The sequence below is a fragment of the Pseudophryne corroboree genome, chromosome 6, assembly GCF_028390025.1.
Source record: "Pseudophryne corroboree isolate aPseCor3 chromosome 6, aPseCor3.hap2, whole genome shotgun sequence".
Taxonomy (NCBI): domain Eukaryota; kingdom Metazoa; phylum Chordata; class Amphibia; order Anura; family Myobatrachidae; genus Pseudophryne; species Pseudophryne corroboree.
In genome coordinates, this window is record NC_086449.1 from 163760575 (window position 1) to 163778178 (window position 17604).

A 17604-nucleotide genomic window follows, 5' to 3' on the forward strand; every position below is an offset into this window, starting at 1 on the left:
GGGTGCTCTTGCTTTTAAGCAGACTTTTGCTAGTTGGATGTGTAATACAATTCAGCTTGCACATTCTGTGGCAGGCCTGCCACAGCCAAAATATGTAAATGCCCATTCCACAAGGAAGGTGGGCTCATCTTGGGCGGCTGCCCGAGGGGTCTCGGCTTTACAACTTTGCCGAGCGGCTATTTAGTCAGGGGCAAACACGTTTGTAAAATCCTACAAATTTGATACCCTGGCTAAGGAGGACCTGGAGTTCTCTCATTCGGTGCTGCAGAGTCATCCGCACTCTCCCGCCCGTTTGGGAGCTTTGGTATAATCCCCATGGTCCTTTCAGGAACCCCAGCATCCACTAGGACGATAGAGAAAATAAGAATTTACTTACCGATAATTCTATTTCTCGGAGTCCGTAGTGGATGCTGGGCGCCCATCCCAAGTGCGGATTATCTGCATTACTTGTACATAGTTACAAAAATCGGGTTATTATTGTTGTGAGCCATCTTTTCAGAGGCTCCGCTGTTATCATACTGTTAACTGGGTTCAGATCACAGGTTGTACAGTGTGATTGGTGTGGCTGGTATGAGTCTTACCCGGGATTCATAAATCCTTCCTTATTGTGTACGCTCGTCCGGGCACAGTACCTAACTGAGGCTTGGAGGAGGGTCATAGGGGGAGGAGCCAGTGCACACCACCTGATCCTAAAGCTTTACTTTTTGTGCCCTGTCTCCTGCGGAGCCGCTATTCCCCATGGTCCTTTCAGGAACCCCAGCATCCACTACGGACTCCGAGAAATAGAATTATCGGTAAGTAAATTCTTATTTTTTTTTTTTCTTTTTAAACAAACTTTTATATCCACCTCCCTCCAAAATATCACATTTTACAGCTTTTTGGAGATTCTTAATAAACAGAACGATCTCCTAACCCCCCCCCCCCCCCCCCCCCCCCAACAATAAAATGAAATGTTTTTGTCTAGATTACTCTGTCAATACTTATCACAGGGCCTAATTCAGAGGCGATCGCTGCTACAACACGTTACCATGTTAGTGGTAATTAAACCCCATAATCTTGTTGCATTATGACCACTTTAAAAATTTGGTCTTGTGACATTTGGAATAGTCTTCAATGTGGATTCTGGCTTAATTTAACTGGGGACTGGTTTAGTCCAAAATCATGGGAGATGTTCCCTAAGTTATTTTTATAACAGTACTGACCGTTAAATACAACACATAGCATTAAAATGTAGCTCATACTTTTTTTTTTTTTTTTTTTAAGGAGGTTGCTGTGTGTGTGTGTGTGTGTGTGTGTGTGTGTGTGTGTGTGTGTGTGTGTTTTCTTCTTTAAAGTGGGGGTTTAATAATATTACTTGATTAGAATTTGGCTGGATGGTAATTATATGTGACCTTTTTGTTCAACAATCCTCACAATGCGTGGGCAGATTCATAATGATGTGAACCACACTACTCTTTCGAATGATGCGATGAGTATTGCAGGACCATGATCTCTCGGATGTCCTACCCTCTTACAGTGAGTGTCCATTCACAGCTGGCAGCTCTAGGTGAGGAATAGTAACATAGGAGGTGTGACATTCAGTTGCTGAGAAACTAGACTGGGGTTGTCAGTATAAGTCCGTAATGCCAACATATCAAGCTTGAGATATTTTAATAGGACTTAACTGTGTTTACATAGCTGAACTTACAGTGAAACTTAGTTGCTTTGTGTCTTTGTAACAGGGCTAAGTTATGTAGCGTGCAGAATGTTTCATCCGATCCTCCTTCCCTTGTGGCCTATTTACTCTTTTGGGAACTCTGTGAAAGGGTGCATATACACTGGGAATGTGCTCACGCACTGCTCGATATCGGAAAATCAATTGTTTGTGGGGAAGATATTCCAGATTTATTGGAAGAAAGGATGAACCAATTGTTCGTACACACAATATGATAAATCAGGCCAGTGTCCCAATTGTTGGCTGATCGGCCCAATAATTGTGCAGTGCATTGGTTCTCCAAAACATTTAAAAACTTTACTGTAAAGACTGTTTCAAATACACTACCCCCCCCCCCCCCCCCTTTACTCATGTGGGGTGTGATATAGGTATACAGCTACAAATGGTCTCTTTTAATTGCCATGCTATGTACACTGTCTGCATAAAAAGCAACAAATGCAGAGGCTTCCAGAGAACATCTGCCCATCTATAGTGTGTTCTACAGTGACTTTCCTTGCAAACCCTTTATTCTGTTTTTTCCCTTTTATCTGCTCACCCCTTTCCTTCATTAGGAATTTTCCTAATATACCTCCTTGTTCTAGGATTTAGAGGACGACCTAAAATCTGAGCTCACCGGACACTTTGAACAAGCGGTCGTTGGCCTGATGACCCCGATCACTTTGTATGATGTGCATGAACTCAAGAAAGCCATGAAGGTAACCCGTGGGATATGCAGGAGACCCTGACTGCACACCCAGAACTGTAACTCTATAATTGCCTATGTCGCAGTGTCCACAGACCCAATAATATAGAGCAATGTAGCACAGCAGTGCTGTCCAATGTATTTATATGAAGAGTGTCACACATGTTCTAGGTTTCAGGCTAAATATTACTGTGTGGGATGTTCTGCCTTAGTCACCTGGGAAGGTAATGGCCACATAAAGGGTGTGGGGATCAAATGCCATTTGGACAGCCTTGTAGTACTAATTTCTGCTCAATCTTATGTATGTTCTTAGGGTGCAGGAACTGATGAAGGGTGTCTGATTGAAATTCTGGCATCGCGCTCTGCAGAAGAGATCCGCAACATCAACGTAACTTACAGATTAAGTATGGAAATCCACAATGGTGTTCCTTTATCTCCCTAGGATAATGTATGTGTTTATTGGGAAATACCACCAAGTTACAGAAGTGTGGCTGTGGTGTTTTTGTTTTCTCTTTGATCGGAACCTCCGATATTGGAGGTTTGTTTTTTGTTTTAAACTGGCAATCCTTTTACAAGGCATGGTTTTGCCTTGAAAATTATTTACCAGTTTAAAAAACTTCTGAGATCGTCCGGGATTCCGTACATCCAGCAAGTTGGACCCTATTACATATGCCAAAATATATTGGGAAATATATACAGCTCAGACAACAGTACCAGGTGTTATAAATGTTTCCTTTCTAAATGTAATCCCCACTTTTATTTTGTGTTAAAATGTCTTATCACCTGTATTGCAGAATACAGCAAATCCCTGGAGGATGACATTTGCTCAGACACATCTTTCATGTTTCAGAGAGTGCTGGTGTCTTTAGCTGCTGTAAGTCTTCCTCAACTTGGAAGGTCGTTCATTGAACCGATGATGCAAGAATTGTGTATATTATGTTTAATTTTAACCTTTAGATTTAAGCAGGGTTAATGTTGGAGATGCACTTCTGTAATGGCTAAAATTGCTTTGTTGAAACTTACCTACTTGCTGTGATCACTCCCCTGTAATATGTAGCTGCATTATTAATAATGCAGTGATGTTTCTATAGCTCAGTCTTCAGCAATAGCACAGGATATAGTTCGGTGAGATTGACTGCTGCACACAGCTCTTAGTGTTACACAATGGATGTACAAATACCGTTGGCACCGATATCACAGGGCTCTAGCTATATGCCCATGCAATGTCTTTGTTGCCACAAAGGTCCCGCACAGAAATGCCCATTTCATGAAAAGACATATCCAGAAAAAATCTATCAAACTCCAGATAGAATGGAGGCTTGTAGAAATTCACATATGCGAATGTGTTGTGCTGAAACTCGCCACTTGCGTGCAAAGAGATCTGTGCCCCATTATGTGAAATAACGTATTCACCTGCGAAAATTCGGACATTTCATTATCTAAAAAATGTAGTTAGGGCTGTTGGTACGTTCTGTCAAATCCCTTTTCATCTGAATGAAAAATCTTGTGATATTTATTATGAATTGAAGAGGTATACAGGTAATTTTTATATATAATCTATATATTATTACTACTGCAGGGAGGCCGAGACCAAAGTGATCGGGTTGATGAGTCGCTTGCCAAACAGGACGCAAAGGTAAGTGCATGCAGAATAATACTATTTCTTATTAATTCAACCGTTTCTCCTTTTAAGGTTAAAGCTGTCATTACTTGCTCTGCTTGTGATACCTCTTTTTATGTGGTGTGGGACAGTGGGGGTGATTAAGATCTGATCGTAGATGTGCTAAATTTATCACACCTGCAATCGGTTACTCAGACAAGCGGGGGGCTAGTCTGCCGGGCATGCTTTTGCACCCGCCGAGCAGCTCCCTGCCTGCGCATCCTAGTTGCACAAGCAGGCGGCTACCCGCAGCGTCCCGGGTAGCAACGGCTTCATGTGATGGCCCACCCCCACCTGCGTTGTCCGGATCGCGTCCCTCCAATGGCGTTCTAACGCCATTGGCATGCCCCCTCCCGTCCCGCGAGTGCCTCTGCCTGTCAATCGGGCAGAGGCGATCGCAGCCTTGAGTCCTTTTAGCATCACACAGGGCCTCCCGTGGTGCGCGCTCGCTGCAAGTGCGCACTCCCCAAAGTGTTTCAGACTGCGATCACTGGGGCTATCCAGTCTGCATTAGGCCCTGTGTCCTCACCACAGAAGAGGCATGCAGACACTAAAATCAATTATCCAGATGTCCGCATGAGCAAAATGCTTAATAACGTGCAGTCACCATTATCCTTCATACATGTGCCTGCAGCTGGCTTCTAATCAGTGGAATTGTGGAAGGAGCCTCTGGTGAGCCTTGATTGTGGGCCTATTACGATGCTTGATAATTCAGCATTTGGGGCCTTCTTTCTGTGACCCCAGTGCTGGTGCGATATTCAAGGCGTACTGTTCATATCATGAGCTGGAACGCTGCATGAGCAAATTCATCCTAAGCACTCATTAACCTTATGTCTGAGCAAGCACTAACTAATCTTTCTTATCATTTTGTTACCAAGAGTAACATTGCTGCGAGTCTGCTCTCTCTGCAATAGGGATCCTTATGCTTTGGTAGAATTTGGCATGACCTGCTCTCTTATAGGCTCTGTATTACATGAGGCGCCATGGGGGAGATGTACTAAGCTTAGGAGAGTGATAAAGTGGAGAGAACAACTACCAACCAATCAGCACCTAACAGCTCTGTAATAGGCTGTGTTTAACAATTGCAGGAGCGGATTGGTTGGTACTTTATATCTCTCTCTCCCCAAAGATTAGTACATCTTCCCCAATATCCGCTTGATGATTCTTTTGGTCCTTTTATATGATGGACAAACCAGGTCTGCCATGTGAGAGTTCATAGTTCCTAATGGGATTGTAGCAGTGGTTCCCAAACTCTTTTTGGAATCCCTGCACCCAGGAGTATCTAGAAATTTAATATATATTTCGGAATTACTCAAAATTTTAGCCTAGGGGTGCAGCGAACTTATATATTATATTATAATATATAAATAAATATATATATATATATATATATATATAATATTTCTCTGACGTCCTAGTGGATGCTGGGGACTCCGTAAGGACCATGGGGAATAGCGGCTCCGCAGGAGACTGGGCACAAAAGTAAAAGCTTTTAGGTCACCTGGTGTGCACTGGCTCCTCCCCCTATGACCCCCCCTCCAAGCCTCAGTTAGATTTTTGTGCCCGAACGAGAAGGGTGCACACTAGGTGGCTCTCCTGAGCTGCTTAGTGAAAAGTTTAAGTTTAGGTTTTTTATTTTCAGTGAGTCCTGCTGGCAACAGGCTCACTGCATCGAGGGACTAAGGGGAGAAGAAGCGAACTCACCTGCGTGCAGAGTGGATTGGGCTTCTTAGGCTACTGGACATTAGCTCCAGAGGGACCGATCACAGGCCCAGCCATGGATAGGTCCCAGAGCCGCGCCGCCGGCCCCCTTACAGAGCCAGAAGACAGAAGAGGTCCGGAAAATCGGCAGCAGAAGACGTCCTGTCTTCAACAAGGTAGCGCACAGCACTGCAGCTGTGCGCCATTGCTCTCAGCACACTTCACACTCCGGTCACTGAGGGTGCAGGGCGCTGGGGGGGGCGCCCTGAGACGCAATAAAACACCTTGGATGGCAAAAAAAATGCATCACATATAGCTCCTGGGCTATATGGATGAATTTAACCCCTGCCAGAATACACAGAAAACCGGGAGATAGGCTCCGCCCCCTTTTCGGCGGCCTTATCTCCTCAGCACACTGGCGCCATTTTCCCTCACAGCTCCGTTGGAGGGAAGCTCCCTGGCTCTCCCCTGCAGTCACTACACTACAGAAAGGGTTAAAAAAGAGAGGGGGGCACTAATTACGCGCAGTATTAAATAATACAGCAGCTATAAGGGGAAAAACACTTATATAAGGTTATCCCTGTGTGTGTGTGTATATATGTATATGTGTGTGTGTGTGTGTGTGTATATATATATATATATATATATATATATATATATATATATATATATATATATATATATAATATAGCGCTCTGGTGTGTGCTGGCAAACTCTCCCTCTGTCTCCCCAAAGGGCTAGTGGGGTCCTGTACTCTATCAGAGCATTCCCTGTGTGTGGGCTGTGTGTCGGTACGTTTGTGTCGACATGTATGAGGAGAAAAATGATGTGGAGACGGAGCAGATTGCCTGTAATAGTGATGTCACCCCCTAGGGGGTCGACACCTGAGTGGATGAACTGTTGGAAGGAATTACGTGACAGTGTCAGCTCTGTATAAAAGACAGTGGTTGACATGAGACAGCCGGCTACTCAGCTTGTGCCTGTCCAGACGTCTCATAGGCCGTCAGGGGCTCTAAAGCGCCCGTTACCTCAGATGGCAGATATAGACGCCGACACGGATACTGACTCCAGTGTCGACGGTGAAGAGACAAATGTGACTTCCAGTAGGGCCACACGTTACATGATTGAGGCAATGAAAAATGTTTTACACATTTCTGATAATACGAGTACCACCAAAAAGGGGTATTATGTTCGGTGAGGAAAAACTACCTGTAGTTTTCCTGAATCTGAGAAATTAAATGAGGTGTGTGATGATGCGTGGGTTTCCCCCGATAACAACTGATAATTTCTAAAATGTTATTGGCATTATATCCTTTCCCGCCAGAGGTTAGGGTGCGTTGGGAAACACCCCCTAGGGTGGATAGAGCGCTCACACGCTTGTAAGAACAAGGGCTCTACCCTCTCCTGAGATGGCTGCCCTTAAGGATCCTTATGATAGAAAGCAGGAGGGTATCCTAAAATGTATTTACACACATACTGGTGTTATACTGCGACCAGCAATCGCCTCAGCCTGGATGTGCAGTGCTGGGTTGGCGTGGTCGGATTCCCTGACTGAAAATATTGATACCCTAGATAGGGACAGTATATTATTGCCTATAGAGCATTTAAAAGATGCATTTCTATATATGCGTGATGCACAGCGGAATATTTGCCGACTGGCATCAAGTCTAAGTGCGTTGTCCATTTCTGCCAGTAGAGGGTTATGGACACGACAGTGGTCAGGTGATGCGGATTCCAAACGGCATTTGGAAGTATTACCTTATTAAGGGGAGGAGTTATTTGGGGTCGGTCTTTCAGACCTGGTGGCCACGGCAACAGCTGGGAAATCCACGTTTGTACCCCAGGTCGCCTCTCGACATAAGAAGACGCCGTATTATCAGGCGCAGTCCTTTCGTGGGCAAGCGGACAAAAGGTTCCTCATTTCTGCCCCGTGACAGAGGGAGAGGAAAAAGGCTGTAGAAATCAGCCAGTTCCCAGGAACAGAAGCCCTCTCCCGCCTCTGCCAAGCCCTCAGTATGACGCTGGGGCTTTACAAGCAGAATCAGGCACGGTGGGGGCCCGTCTCAATGAATTTCAGCGCGCAGTGGGCTCACTCGCAAGTAGACCCCTGGATCCTTCAGGTGATATCTCAGGGGTACAAATTGGAATTCGAGACGTCTCCCCCTCGCCGTTTCCTAAAGTCGGCTTTACCGATGTCTCCCTCTGACAGGGAGGCAGTTTTGGAAGCCATTCACAAGCTGTATTCCCAGCAGGTGATAATCAAGGTACCCCTCCTGCAACAGGGAACGGGGTATTATTCCACACTGTTGTGGTACAGAAGCCGGACGGCTCGGTGAGACAGATTCTAAATCTAAAATCTTGAACACTTACATACGGAGGTTCAAATTCAAGATTGAGTCACTCAGAGCAGTGATTGCGAACCTGGAAGAAGGGGACTACATGATGTCTCGGGACATCAAGGATGCTTACCTTCATGTCCCAAATTACCCTTCTCACCAAGGATACCTCAGGTTTGTGGTACAGAACTGTCACTATCAGTTTCAGACGCTGCCGTATGGATGGTCCACGACACCCCGGGTCTTTACCAAGGTAATGGCCGAAATAATGATACTCCTTCGAAGGAAGGGAATTTTAGTTATCCCTTACTTGGACGATTCCCTGATAAGGGTAAGATCCAGGGAACAGTTGGAGGTTGGTGTAGCACTATCTCTGGTAGTGTTGCGGCAGCACGATTGGATTCTCAATATTCCAAAATCGCAGCTGATTCCGACGACTCGTCTTCTGTTCCTAGGGATGATCCTGGACACAGTTCAGAAAAAGGTGTTTCTCCCGGAGGAGAAAGTCAGGGAGTTATCCGAGCTAGTCGGGAACCTCCTATAACCGAGCCAAGTCTCAGTACATCAATGAAAGGGTTCTGGGAAAAATGGTGGCTTCCTACGAAGCAATCCCATTCGTCAGATTCCACGCAAGAACTTTCCAGTGGGACCTGCTGGACAAATGGTCCGGGTCGCATCTTCAGATGCATCAGCGGATAACCCTGTCACCAAGCACAAGGGTGTCTCTCCTGTGGTGGTTGCAGAGTGCTCATCTTCTAGAGGGCCGCAGATTCGACATTCAGGACTGGGTCCTGGTGACCACGGATGCCAGCCTGCGAGGCTGGGGAGCAGTCACACAGGGAAGGGATTTCCAGAGCTTATGGTCAAGCCTGGAGACATCACTTCACATAAATATCCTGAAGCTAAGGGCCATTTACAATGCTCTAAGCTCAGCAAGACCTCTGCTTCAAGGTCACCCGGAGTTGATCCATTCAGACAACATCACGGCAGTCACCCACGTAAACAGACAGGGTGACACAAGAAGCAGGAGGGCAATGGCAGAAGCTGCAAGGATTCTTCGCTGGGCGGAAAATCATGTGATAGCACTGTCCGCAGTATTCATCCCGGGAGTGGACAACTGGGAAGCAGACTTCCTCAGCAGACACGACCACCACCCGGGAGAGTGGGGACTTCACCCAGAAGTCTTCCACATGTTTATAAAACTCGACAAGTATTGCGCCAGGTCAAGGGACCCTCAGGCAATAGCTGTAGACGCTCTGGTAACACAGTGGGTGTACCAGTCAGTGTATGTGTTCCCTCCTCTGCCTCTCATACCCAAGGTACTGAGAATCATAAGATGGAGAGGAGTAAGCACTATATTCGTGGCTCCGGATTTGCCAAGAAGGACTTGGCAACCGGAACTTCAAGAGATGCTCACGGAGGATCCATGGCCTCTACCTCTAAGAAGGGACCTGCTCCAGCAAGGACCCTGTCTGTTCCAAGACTTACCGCGGCTGCGTTTGACGGCATGGCGGTTGAACGCCGGATCCTGAAGGAGAAAGGCATTCCGGATGAAGTCATTCCTATCCTGATCAAAGCCAGGAAGGATATAACCGCAAAACATTATCACCGCATTTGGCGAAAATATGTTGCGTGGTGCGAGGCCAGTAAGGCCCCGACGGAGGAATTTTCAACTAGGTCGATTCCTACATTTCCTGCAAACAGGAGTGTCTATGGGCCTGAAATTGGGGTCCATTAAGGTTCAAATTTCGGCCCTGTCAATTTTCTTCCAAAAAGAACTAGCTTCAGTCCCTGAAGTTCAGACGTTTGTCAAGGGGGTGCTGCATATACAGCCTCCTTTTGTGCCTCCAGTGGCACCTTGGGATCTCAATGTAGTTTTTGGGTTCCAAAAGTCACATTGGTTTGAACCACTTAAATATGTGGAGTTAAAATATCTCACATGGAAAGTGGTCATGCTGTTGGCCCTGGCCTGGGCCAGGTGCGTGTCAGAATTGGCGGCTTTATCCTGTAAAAGCCCTCATCTGATTTTCCATTCGGACAGGGCGGAATTGAGGACTCGTCCTCAGTTTCTCCCTAAGGTGGTTTTCAGCGTTTCACCTGAATCAACCTATTGTGGTGCCTGCGACTACTAGGGACTTGGAGGACTCCAAGTTGCTAGACGTTGTCAGGGCCCTGGAAATATAGGTTTCCAGGACGGCTGGAGTCAGAAAATCTGACTCGTTGTTTATTCTGTATGCACCCAACAACCTGGGTGCTCCTGCTTCTAAGCAGACTATTGCTCGTTGGATTTGTAGTACAATTCAGCTTGCACATTCTGTGGCAGGCCTGCCACAGCCAAAATCTGTAAAAGCCCATTCCACAAGGAAGGTGGGCTCATCTTGGGCGGCTGCCCGAGGGGTCTCGGCTTTACAACTTTGCAGAGCAGCTACTTGGTCAGGAGCAAATACGTTTGTAAAATTCTACAAATTTGATACTCTGGCTGAGGAGGACCTGGAGTTCTCTCATTTGGTGCTGCAGAGTCATCCGCACTCTCCCGCCCGTTTGGGAGCTTTGGTATAATCCCCATGGTCCTTACGGAGTCCCCAGCATCCACTAGGACGTCAGAGAAAATAAGAATTTACTTACCGATAATTCTATTTCTCGTAGTCCGTAATGGATGCTGGGCGCCCATCCCAAGTGCGGATTGTCTGCAATACTGGTACATAGTTATTGTTACCAAAAAATGGGGTTATTGCTGTAGTGAGCTATCTTTTCTAGAGGCTCCTCTGTTATCATGCTGTTAACTGGGTTTAGATCACAAGTTATATGGTGTGATTGGTGTGGCTGGTATGAGTCTTACCCGGGATTCAAAATCCTTCCTTATTGTGTACGCTCGTCCGGGCACAGTATCCTAACTGAGGCTTGGAGGGGGGTCATAGGGGGAGGAGCCAGTGCACACCAGGTGACCTAAAAGCTTTTACTTTTGTGCCCAGTCTCCTGCGGAGCCGATATTCCCCACGGTCCTTACGGAGTCCCCAGCATCCACTACGGACTACGAGAAATAGAATTATCGGTAAGTAAATTCTTATATATATATATATATATATATATATATATATATATATACCCCCCCCCCCCCCCCCCCCCCCCAGCACTCACCACACCAGAAGCGGGGCACAGCTATGCACTTACCACTCACAGGGTGGGGTGCATGTAACACAGCACTCTCCACCACAAAAGTGGGGTACACAGCTGTACTAACCACTCACAGGGCGGGGTGCATGTAGCCCATGACCACATCGCTCTAATAAATACAAACAAAGAACCCAGCACTCGCCAAAGTAAACTCACTTATCCTCAACAATTCAATAAATAAATGGGCTACATGCATCCCACCCTGTGAGTGGTAAGTGCATAGCTGTGCCCCGCTTCTGGTGTGGTGAGTGCTGTGGTTTTTTCTCTGTGTGTATACGATGGGGTTAATCTATGGTTAGCTCATATTAACCGTGGCCACTAGCTTTCTCATGCACCCCTGTGTGGACTTTATTATCCTGAACCTGTCTCAGCTGTTCCTTAGCAATCATCTTTGAGCCAGTGCAATAGGTGACTAGTGTGCCTTTAAAAGCCATAAAGTCTGTGGCAGGTACACATTAAATCTAGCAGGCAGATGATGTGTGTAACAGCAGTGAAGTAGTCAGGTTTTAAGACTGATAGTGTAGGACCTGCATGAAGGTGGGGTACCTTGAAAATCAGTATGCAGGCTTCCGTGCATTGGCCAATCCACCAACTAAACCCCCATCATTTATTTATTGAATTGTTGAGGATAAGTGAGTTTACTTTGGTGAGTGCTGGGTTCTTTGTTTGTGTGTGTGTGTGTGTGTGTGTGTGTATATGTATATGTAAGTGTGTGTATGTATGTGTGTGTGTGTATATGTGTATATGTATATATATATATGTATGTATGTGTATATATATATATATATATATATATATATATATATATATATATATATATACTGCTCCCAGCTCCGGCACTCCCCAGGTGAATCAGAATTGCTTTGCCAGGTGCCCTCCAACACGTAGTCCTCCAGGCTAGGTGTATTCACGTATATCACTCCAATGGCGGCACAAAACCGTCAGACCACGCCCATACTGGATGTCTCTCCCTGTGCTCCCTTCAGCGTGGGGGAGCACAGGGAGAGACATCCAGTATCAGCCGCTAAAGTGATTGCGATTGCTGTGACTAATAAAGACCAAGCCTACTGACGAAGTCGAATGACGAAACGCGTATGGGCGTGGTCTGACGTTTTGGATTTGAAACTGAGAATGCTGCTTTGCACAGTGGGGTAAAATCATGCTGGTTATACGAGCGGTGGTTTGACCGCCTTTTATGGTACGGGTTTTTTACTTGTGACCGATCTGGATTTTTAAAATAAAAATCATTGTACTCTTTTAATGCACTATTGGCGCTCCCTGCTTCTTCAATCTTTTGGTGTGTGTGTGTGTGTGTGTGTGTATGTATGTATGTATGTATGTATGTATGTATGTATGTATGTATGTATGTGTATATATATATATATATATATATATATATATATATATATATATATATATATATATATATATATATATAATTAATATAATATAATTATTTATTTATTTTTCACTGCACCCCTAGGCTAAAATTTGCTACTGAGTGATTCATAAATAAATATATTAAATTCAGTAAATTGTGTTGCTACAGTATGTCATCCTCCGGTTCAGTTGTGTGCTGAGGGACACGATTCACTTCCATTTGTCCATGTTTTATGCCTGGAAGCCACAAGCACTGGTTTTGTCTTACATTGGCCGTAAATAATTTGTATTTGGTTCAGGACGACCAGCCCAGGGCCCCCCTGCATGTACCCCTAGGCACCCCAGGGTGCCTATGTATAACAGTTTGGGATCCACTGGATTATAGATTTTTAGACAATGCTCCTGTTCTGGCTAGATTACACACAGCAATCCCTCCCCTGATACTGCCCCTGTTATCTCCATATTGCAGTCTGCTGACTGTATACAGAACTGTTGAATGATTGAAGATATTTGCTCAGAGGAATCGCTCCAGCTGGCAATTAATGGCAGGTGCAGCACAGGCAGATGTTAACTGCCTACTTTTCCTCCTTACACACCTCTTGTTCCTGGGACTTGGAGTACAGACTCTACCATGTTTTCCATGTTTGCGTCTTCTGTATTTGTCGAAGTGCTATATGTTAATTTGTAAATGTTGCATTTTCATGTAATGTACCAGTTCTGAATTATTTTTAGCTTTTAAACCCTTTTCCACGTGTTGCTTATGCTGTCAAAACTGTAATCTCTAAAATAAACTGTGCGCAGGCAGCCGCTTTCACCTGGATAATTCCCAGCTGTCTGCAGAATTTGCGAAACGTTTGAAGGATTTGTGAACACAGCAGGACCCCAGTCTTTTGTTCTCCACCACAAACCTCAATTTTCTGACACTTATCCTGCTGCCGGCTGCTATATGTTTGTTCTTTGTTTTTTTTCTCTATGCGGTTTTACTTTGTGACATCTCTGGTACAGACGTGCTGAGTTTTCCCAAACGCAAAGAATTCTGCTGGTGTTTTTACGCTAACAATCCTCCATCTCCAGCGTAGGAGCTATCTCCTTTCACTTCAATGAGAGCTTTGTACTTGTGTGTCTTTTAACACCTTGGGTGGAATTTTCATTTGGTTATGAAGGCTTTACCGCTCAAATGTAACATTTAATGCTGTCCTCTGGCTAGAAAACGATTTTACTTGTCTTTTTCTGAAAACATTTAATATGTTCATACAAACTGTTAAGTGCATTGAGTCCCGTAGGAGAAAAGAATGCTATATAAATTAAACTTCTGTTTTTGCAAGCTTTGGAAATTACTACTTTTTGGTTGGTTAATGCTCGGTACATCTGAGCGACTGGCTTGATAATGCTATACACCCTTGGCAATGCTTGGTATATCTGGCCAGACCTCACACAGCTGGATGGACCTACCCAGTTATGATGTTGGGCCTAATTCTGATCTAATCACAGCAGCAAATCTGTTAGCTAATGGCAAAACCATGTGCACTGCAGGGGGGGGGGCAGATGTAACATGTGCAGAGAGAGTTAGATTTGGGTGGGGTGTGTTCAAACTGAAATCTAAATTGCAGTATAAAAATAAAGCAGCCAGTATTTACCCTGCACAGAAACAATATAACCCACCCAAATCTAACTCTCTTTCTGCACATGCTATATCTGCCCCCCTGCAGTGCACATGGTTTTGTCCATTAGCTAACAAATTTGCTGCTGCGATCAACTCTGAATTAGGCCTGTTGTTTGTTGGCTGTTCCTGCAGTCATATTGCAGGTCTAATCGGTGGGCCGGCTGTACACACAGGCAGGTGTACAAATACAGTGGCTTAGGCTGTATACACCTGTTGAAGCATTAGTGTTCTATCGTTCGTTGGCTTTATGGAAAAGATATTGCAGGGTCTACCCAGCCTTAAATATCAAAACCTGAAAAACCAAAATATAATATATATATATATATATACACACACACACACACTTGGGTCACTGTTATATTTTAAACGTTTACAGTTACATTTTTTAACTTTTAAAGAGTTAATGCCCGTGTGTGTGTGTATATTATATTATATTATATTATATTATATTATATTATATTATATTATATTATATTATATTATTCATATTTTATTTTTTTTCTTTATGTCCTCAGTTGGAGGTTTCTCAGTATGCAATGAGAGATCCTTTGTACTTTTTTTTTTTTCCCCTGCATTTCTTATCTTCCTGCGGCTAGAATATAATTTTATCCTCTCCAAGCAGAACCCAGGAAGGCATATATGTTTAGTAACTGCTTACATGTGGCATGAAGTGTTTCGATCATAGGGTATGTTGGGTATGTGGTGCCTGAATGAACTCTTCCTCTACTTTTAGGAGCTTTATGAAGCCGGTGAGAAGAAGTGGGGAACAGATGAGGTCAAATTTCTGACCATTCTTTGCACAAGGAATAGAAAGCATTTACTAAAAGGTGAATTTTTTTTTGTGTGAGATAGATAGAGGTTGAGTATCCCACATTCAAATATTCAGAAATACAAAATATGGAATTTTGAGTGAGAGCGAGATAGTGAAACATATAGGTTTCTGATGGCTCAATGTACACAAGCTATGTTTAATACACAAAGTTATAAAAAAAAAATTTGTATTAAATGACCTTCAGGCTGTGTGTAAGGTGTATATGAAACATAAATGCATTCTGTGCTTAGTTAGGTCCCATCGCCATGGTATCTTATGGTATGCAATAATTTCAAAATACGGAAAAATCCGATATCCAAAATAATTCTGGTCCCAAGCATTTTGGATAAGGGATACTCAACCTGTTTGTTTATACATTTTATTTTATTTTTATTTATTTTTTTATTGAGATTTTTAATGTAAAAAAAAATGTGTTCATGCTTTAGTAAGATAATACTTCCAGATGTTCGCTTTTTTTAACATATTTAGGCTACACGCCCCGTACAATTGTTGGTTCTATGAATTTTTGTTTTTCACGGTGGAATGCAGTCTGTGGAATGTTCTAAGCTGAAGACATAGTTAAATGTAGGGATCCATCTCTTTGGCAACCTTTTGTTAAAGCTCCTTGGAGTCCCGGCCTACCTGAGGCCAATTCTAGTTAACTTTGTTCACTGTATAAAGTCTTATATTTTGTATTGTACAACTCTGCGTTTATTCTATCCGATATAATTCTGGTCAGTGGTATCGCTGAGCTGTATGAAGGCATCCGCTTTGCAGGATTAACCTGCTGCGTAATGTCTCAGCGCTTATTGAACGTGGCTGTTTCTTCTGTTCCGTCTGCAGTGTTTGAAGAATATAAAAAGATCTCGAAGAAAGACCTGGAGGCCAGCATAAAATCTGAGATGTCTGGCAGCCTTGAAGATGCTCTCCTGGCTGTCGGTGAGAAATTTGTCCTCTTATTTTTTTTTTCCACCTTGCACTGACTAAATCCTCATAATACGTGCACTTAAAATCTTAGAGCAACTTTAGGCAAACCATAGTTTTTCATCTGGAGCAGCACCACATGTCCCAGAATGCAGTCATTGTGTGAATTCTTTGATCTTTGGGTACCTCTACATCCCAGGTAGGCAGCCTGTTGCTCTTCAGCGCTTGTGGAGTTGGACGTTTCCAGCATGCACTTCCAACTAGGATGGCATGCTTGGACCGTCCGTTATCTGGAGAGTAACAGGTTACCTAACTATTATATAGAGCAATATTTGTTTAGTCTTTGCTGCTTTAGTATAATTGCCCTGACAGAGTGCCAGCAGGGTGTTGCTGTCTTTTGTATGCATATAAAGAACCTGGGGGTAAATGTATTAACCTCTGTTATAGGGTAGAAGTGGTATCTGGGCACATAACCAACGGGATGTACTGGAATGGAGATCGTCATAGGTGCAGAATGCTGGACGATCTGAGACGTGTTTTTGTTTTTTTGTTTGTTTTTTAAAGGGTCAATCACTTACAAGGCATGGTTTTGCCTTGTGTTTGCCCCTTTTTAAAAAAAAACAAAAAACGTCTGAGGTAGGCCCGCATCTCCGTCAGTCTCAAGCTCCATTACATCCCGCCAGTTATGTGCACTGATACCACTTGTATTAAAGCGACACTGTGAGGAAGGTGACATACCGTCACGATCAGTGCCAGGGTAATACAGTTACCATCTGGTCACTATAAGGGAGATGTAAGTGAGTCCTTATTACATAGTACATGCAGTAACGTTTTGTAAAAATTCTGTGTCACAATACTAACTTCCAAGGCAACTTGGGCACTGATCTAGGCTTCATGCTACCCACTCATAACAGCTTACTGGCAGAAACAGAACCAGGCACATTTGCTGGCATCTCTTTATTGTCAATGTGCTGACTGAGCCCAAGCCAGCTCATCCTTGGTCAGTCCCCAGCACAGCAGTCTCTTGCCTGCACCAAACCTTTACGTGACAGGCATGCTTACTGTGTGACGATTTTTAGAGCCTCAGTGTCTGCTGAATTATCCATAACCTCCCTGTATCCATCACATTGGAGTTTAATGCGAAAGGGATTCCTTGGCATATTGTGCCCTGTTTTTGGCATTGGCCATGAGTTGTTATACAATGGAAGGCTGGAAAACATAAATTTGGGCCAAAAATGTGCTGCCTTGCCTGTGGCCACGTCTTCATTAAATTCTAAAACTTTTTATTGGTATATAACGAATAGTGGGTTAGGAATCAGCTATTGAAGATCTGATTGACTGCTAGATGGACGTTGGTGAGAAGTAACCATGTATACAGGGCAGGAAAGATGAAAAGGAAAACCTAAGGCTGGAATATGTTTACATAGTACAGTATGCTCCGTTGTGACTTCATGGCTCCCATAGTGTATATTACTGGATACACAGGGGTTAAATAAGCGTTTGGGTCTAAAACCTGGCGCTCCTGAACGCATTTTTACACAAAACTTCAAAGCACAATG

General features: G+C 44.0%; 1 protein-coding gene across 1 annotated transcript in view; it reads left to right on the forward strand.

The window, feature by feature from the left end:
- ANXA4 (annexin A4) overlaps positions 1-17604 on the forward strand; it is a 77450-nt gene that overhangs the window by 48060 nt on the left and 11786 nt on the right. Inside the window, exons 5-10 of the mRNA XM_063932078.1 lie at positions 2296-2409; positions 2710-2800; positions 3191-3270; positions 3976-4032; positions 15044-15137; positions 15965-16060. Coding sequence (XP_063788148.1) covers positions 2296-2409; positions 2710-2800; positions 3191-3270; positions 3976-4032; positions 15044-15137; positions 15965-16060 — 532 coding nt within the window. The remainder of the gene's footprint in view (positions 1-2295; positions 2410-2709; positions 2801-3190; positions 3271-3975; positions 4033-15043; positions 15138-15964; positions 16061-17604) is intronic.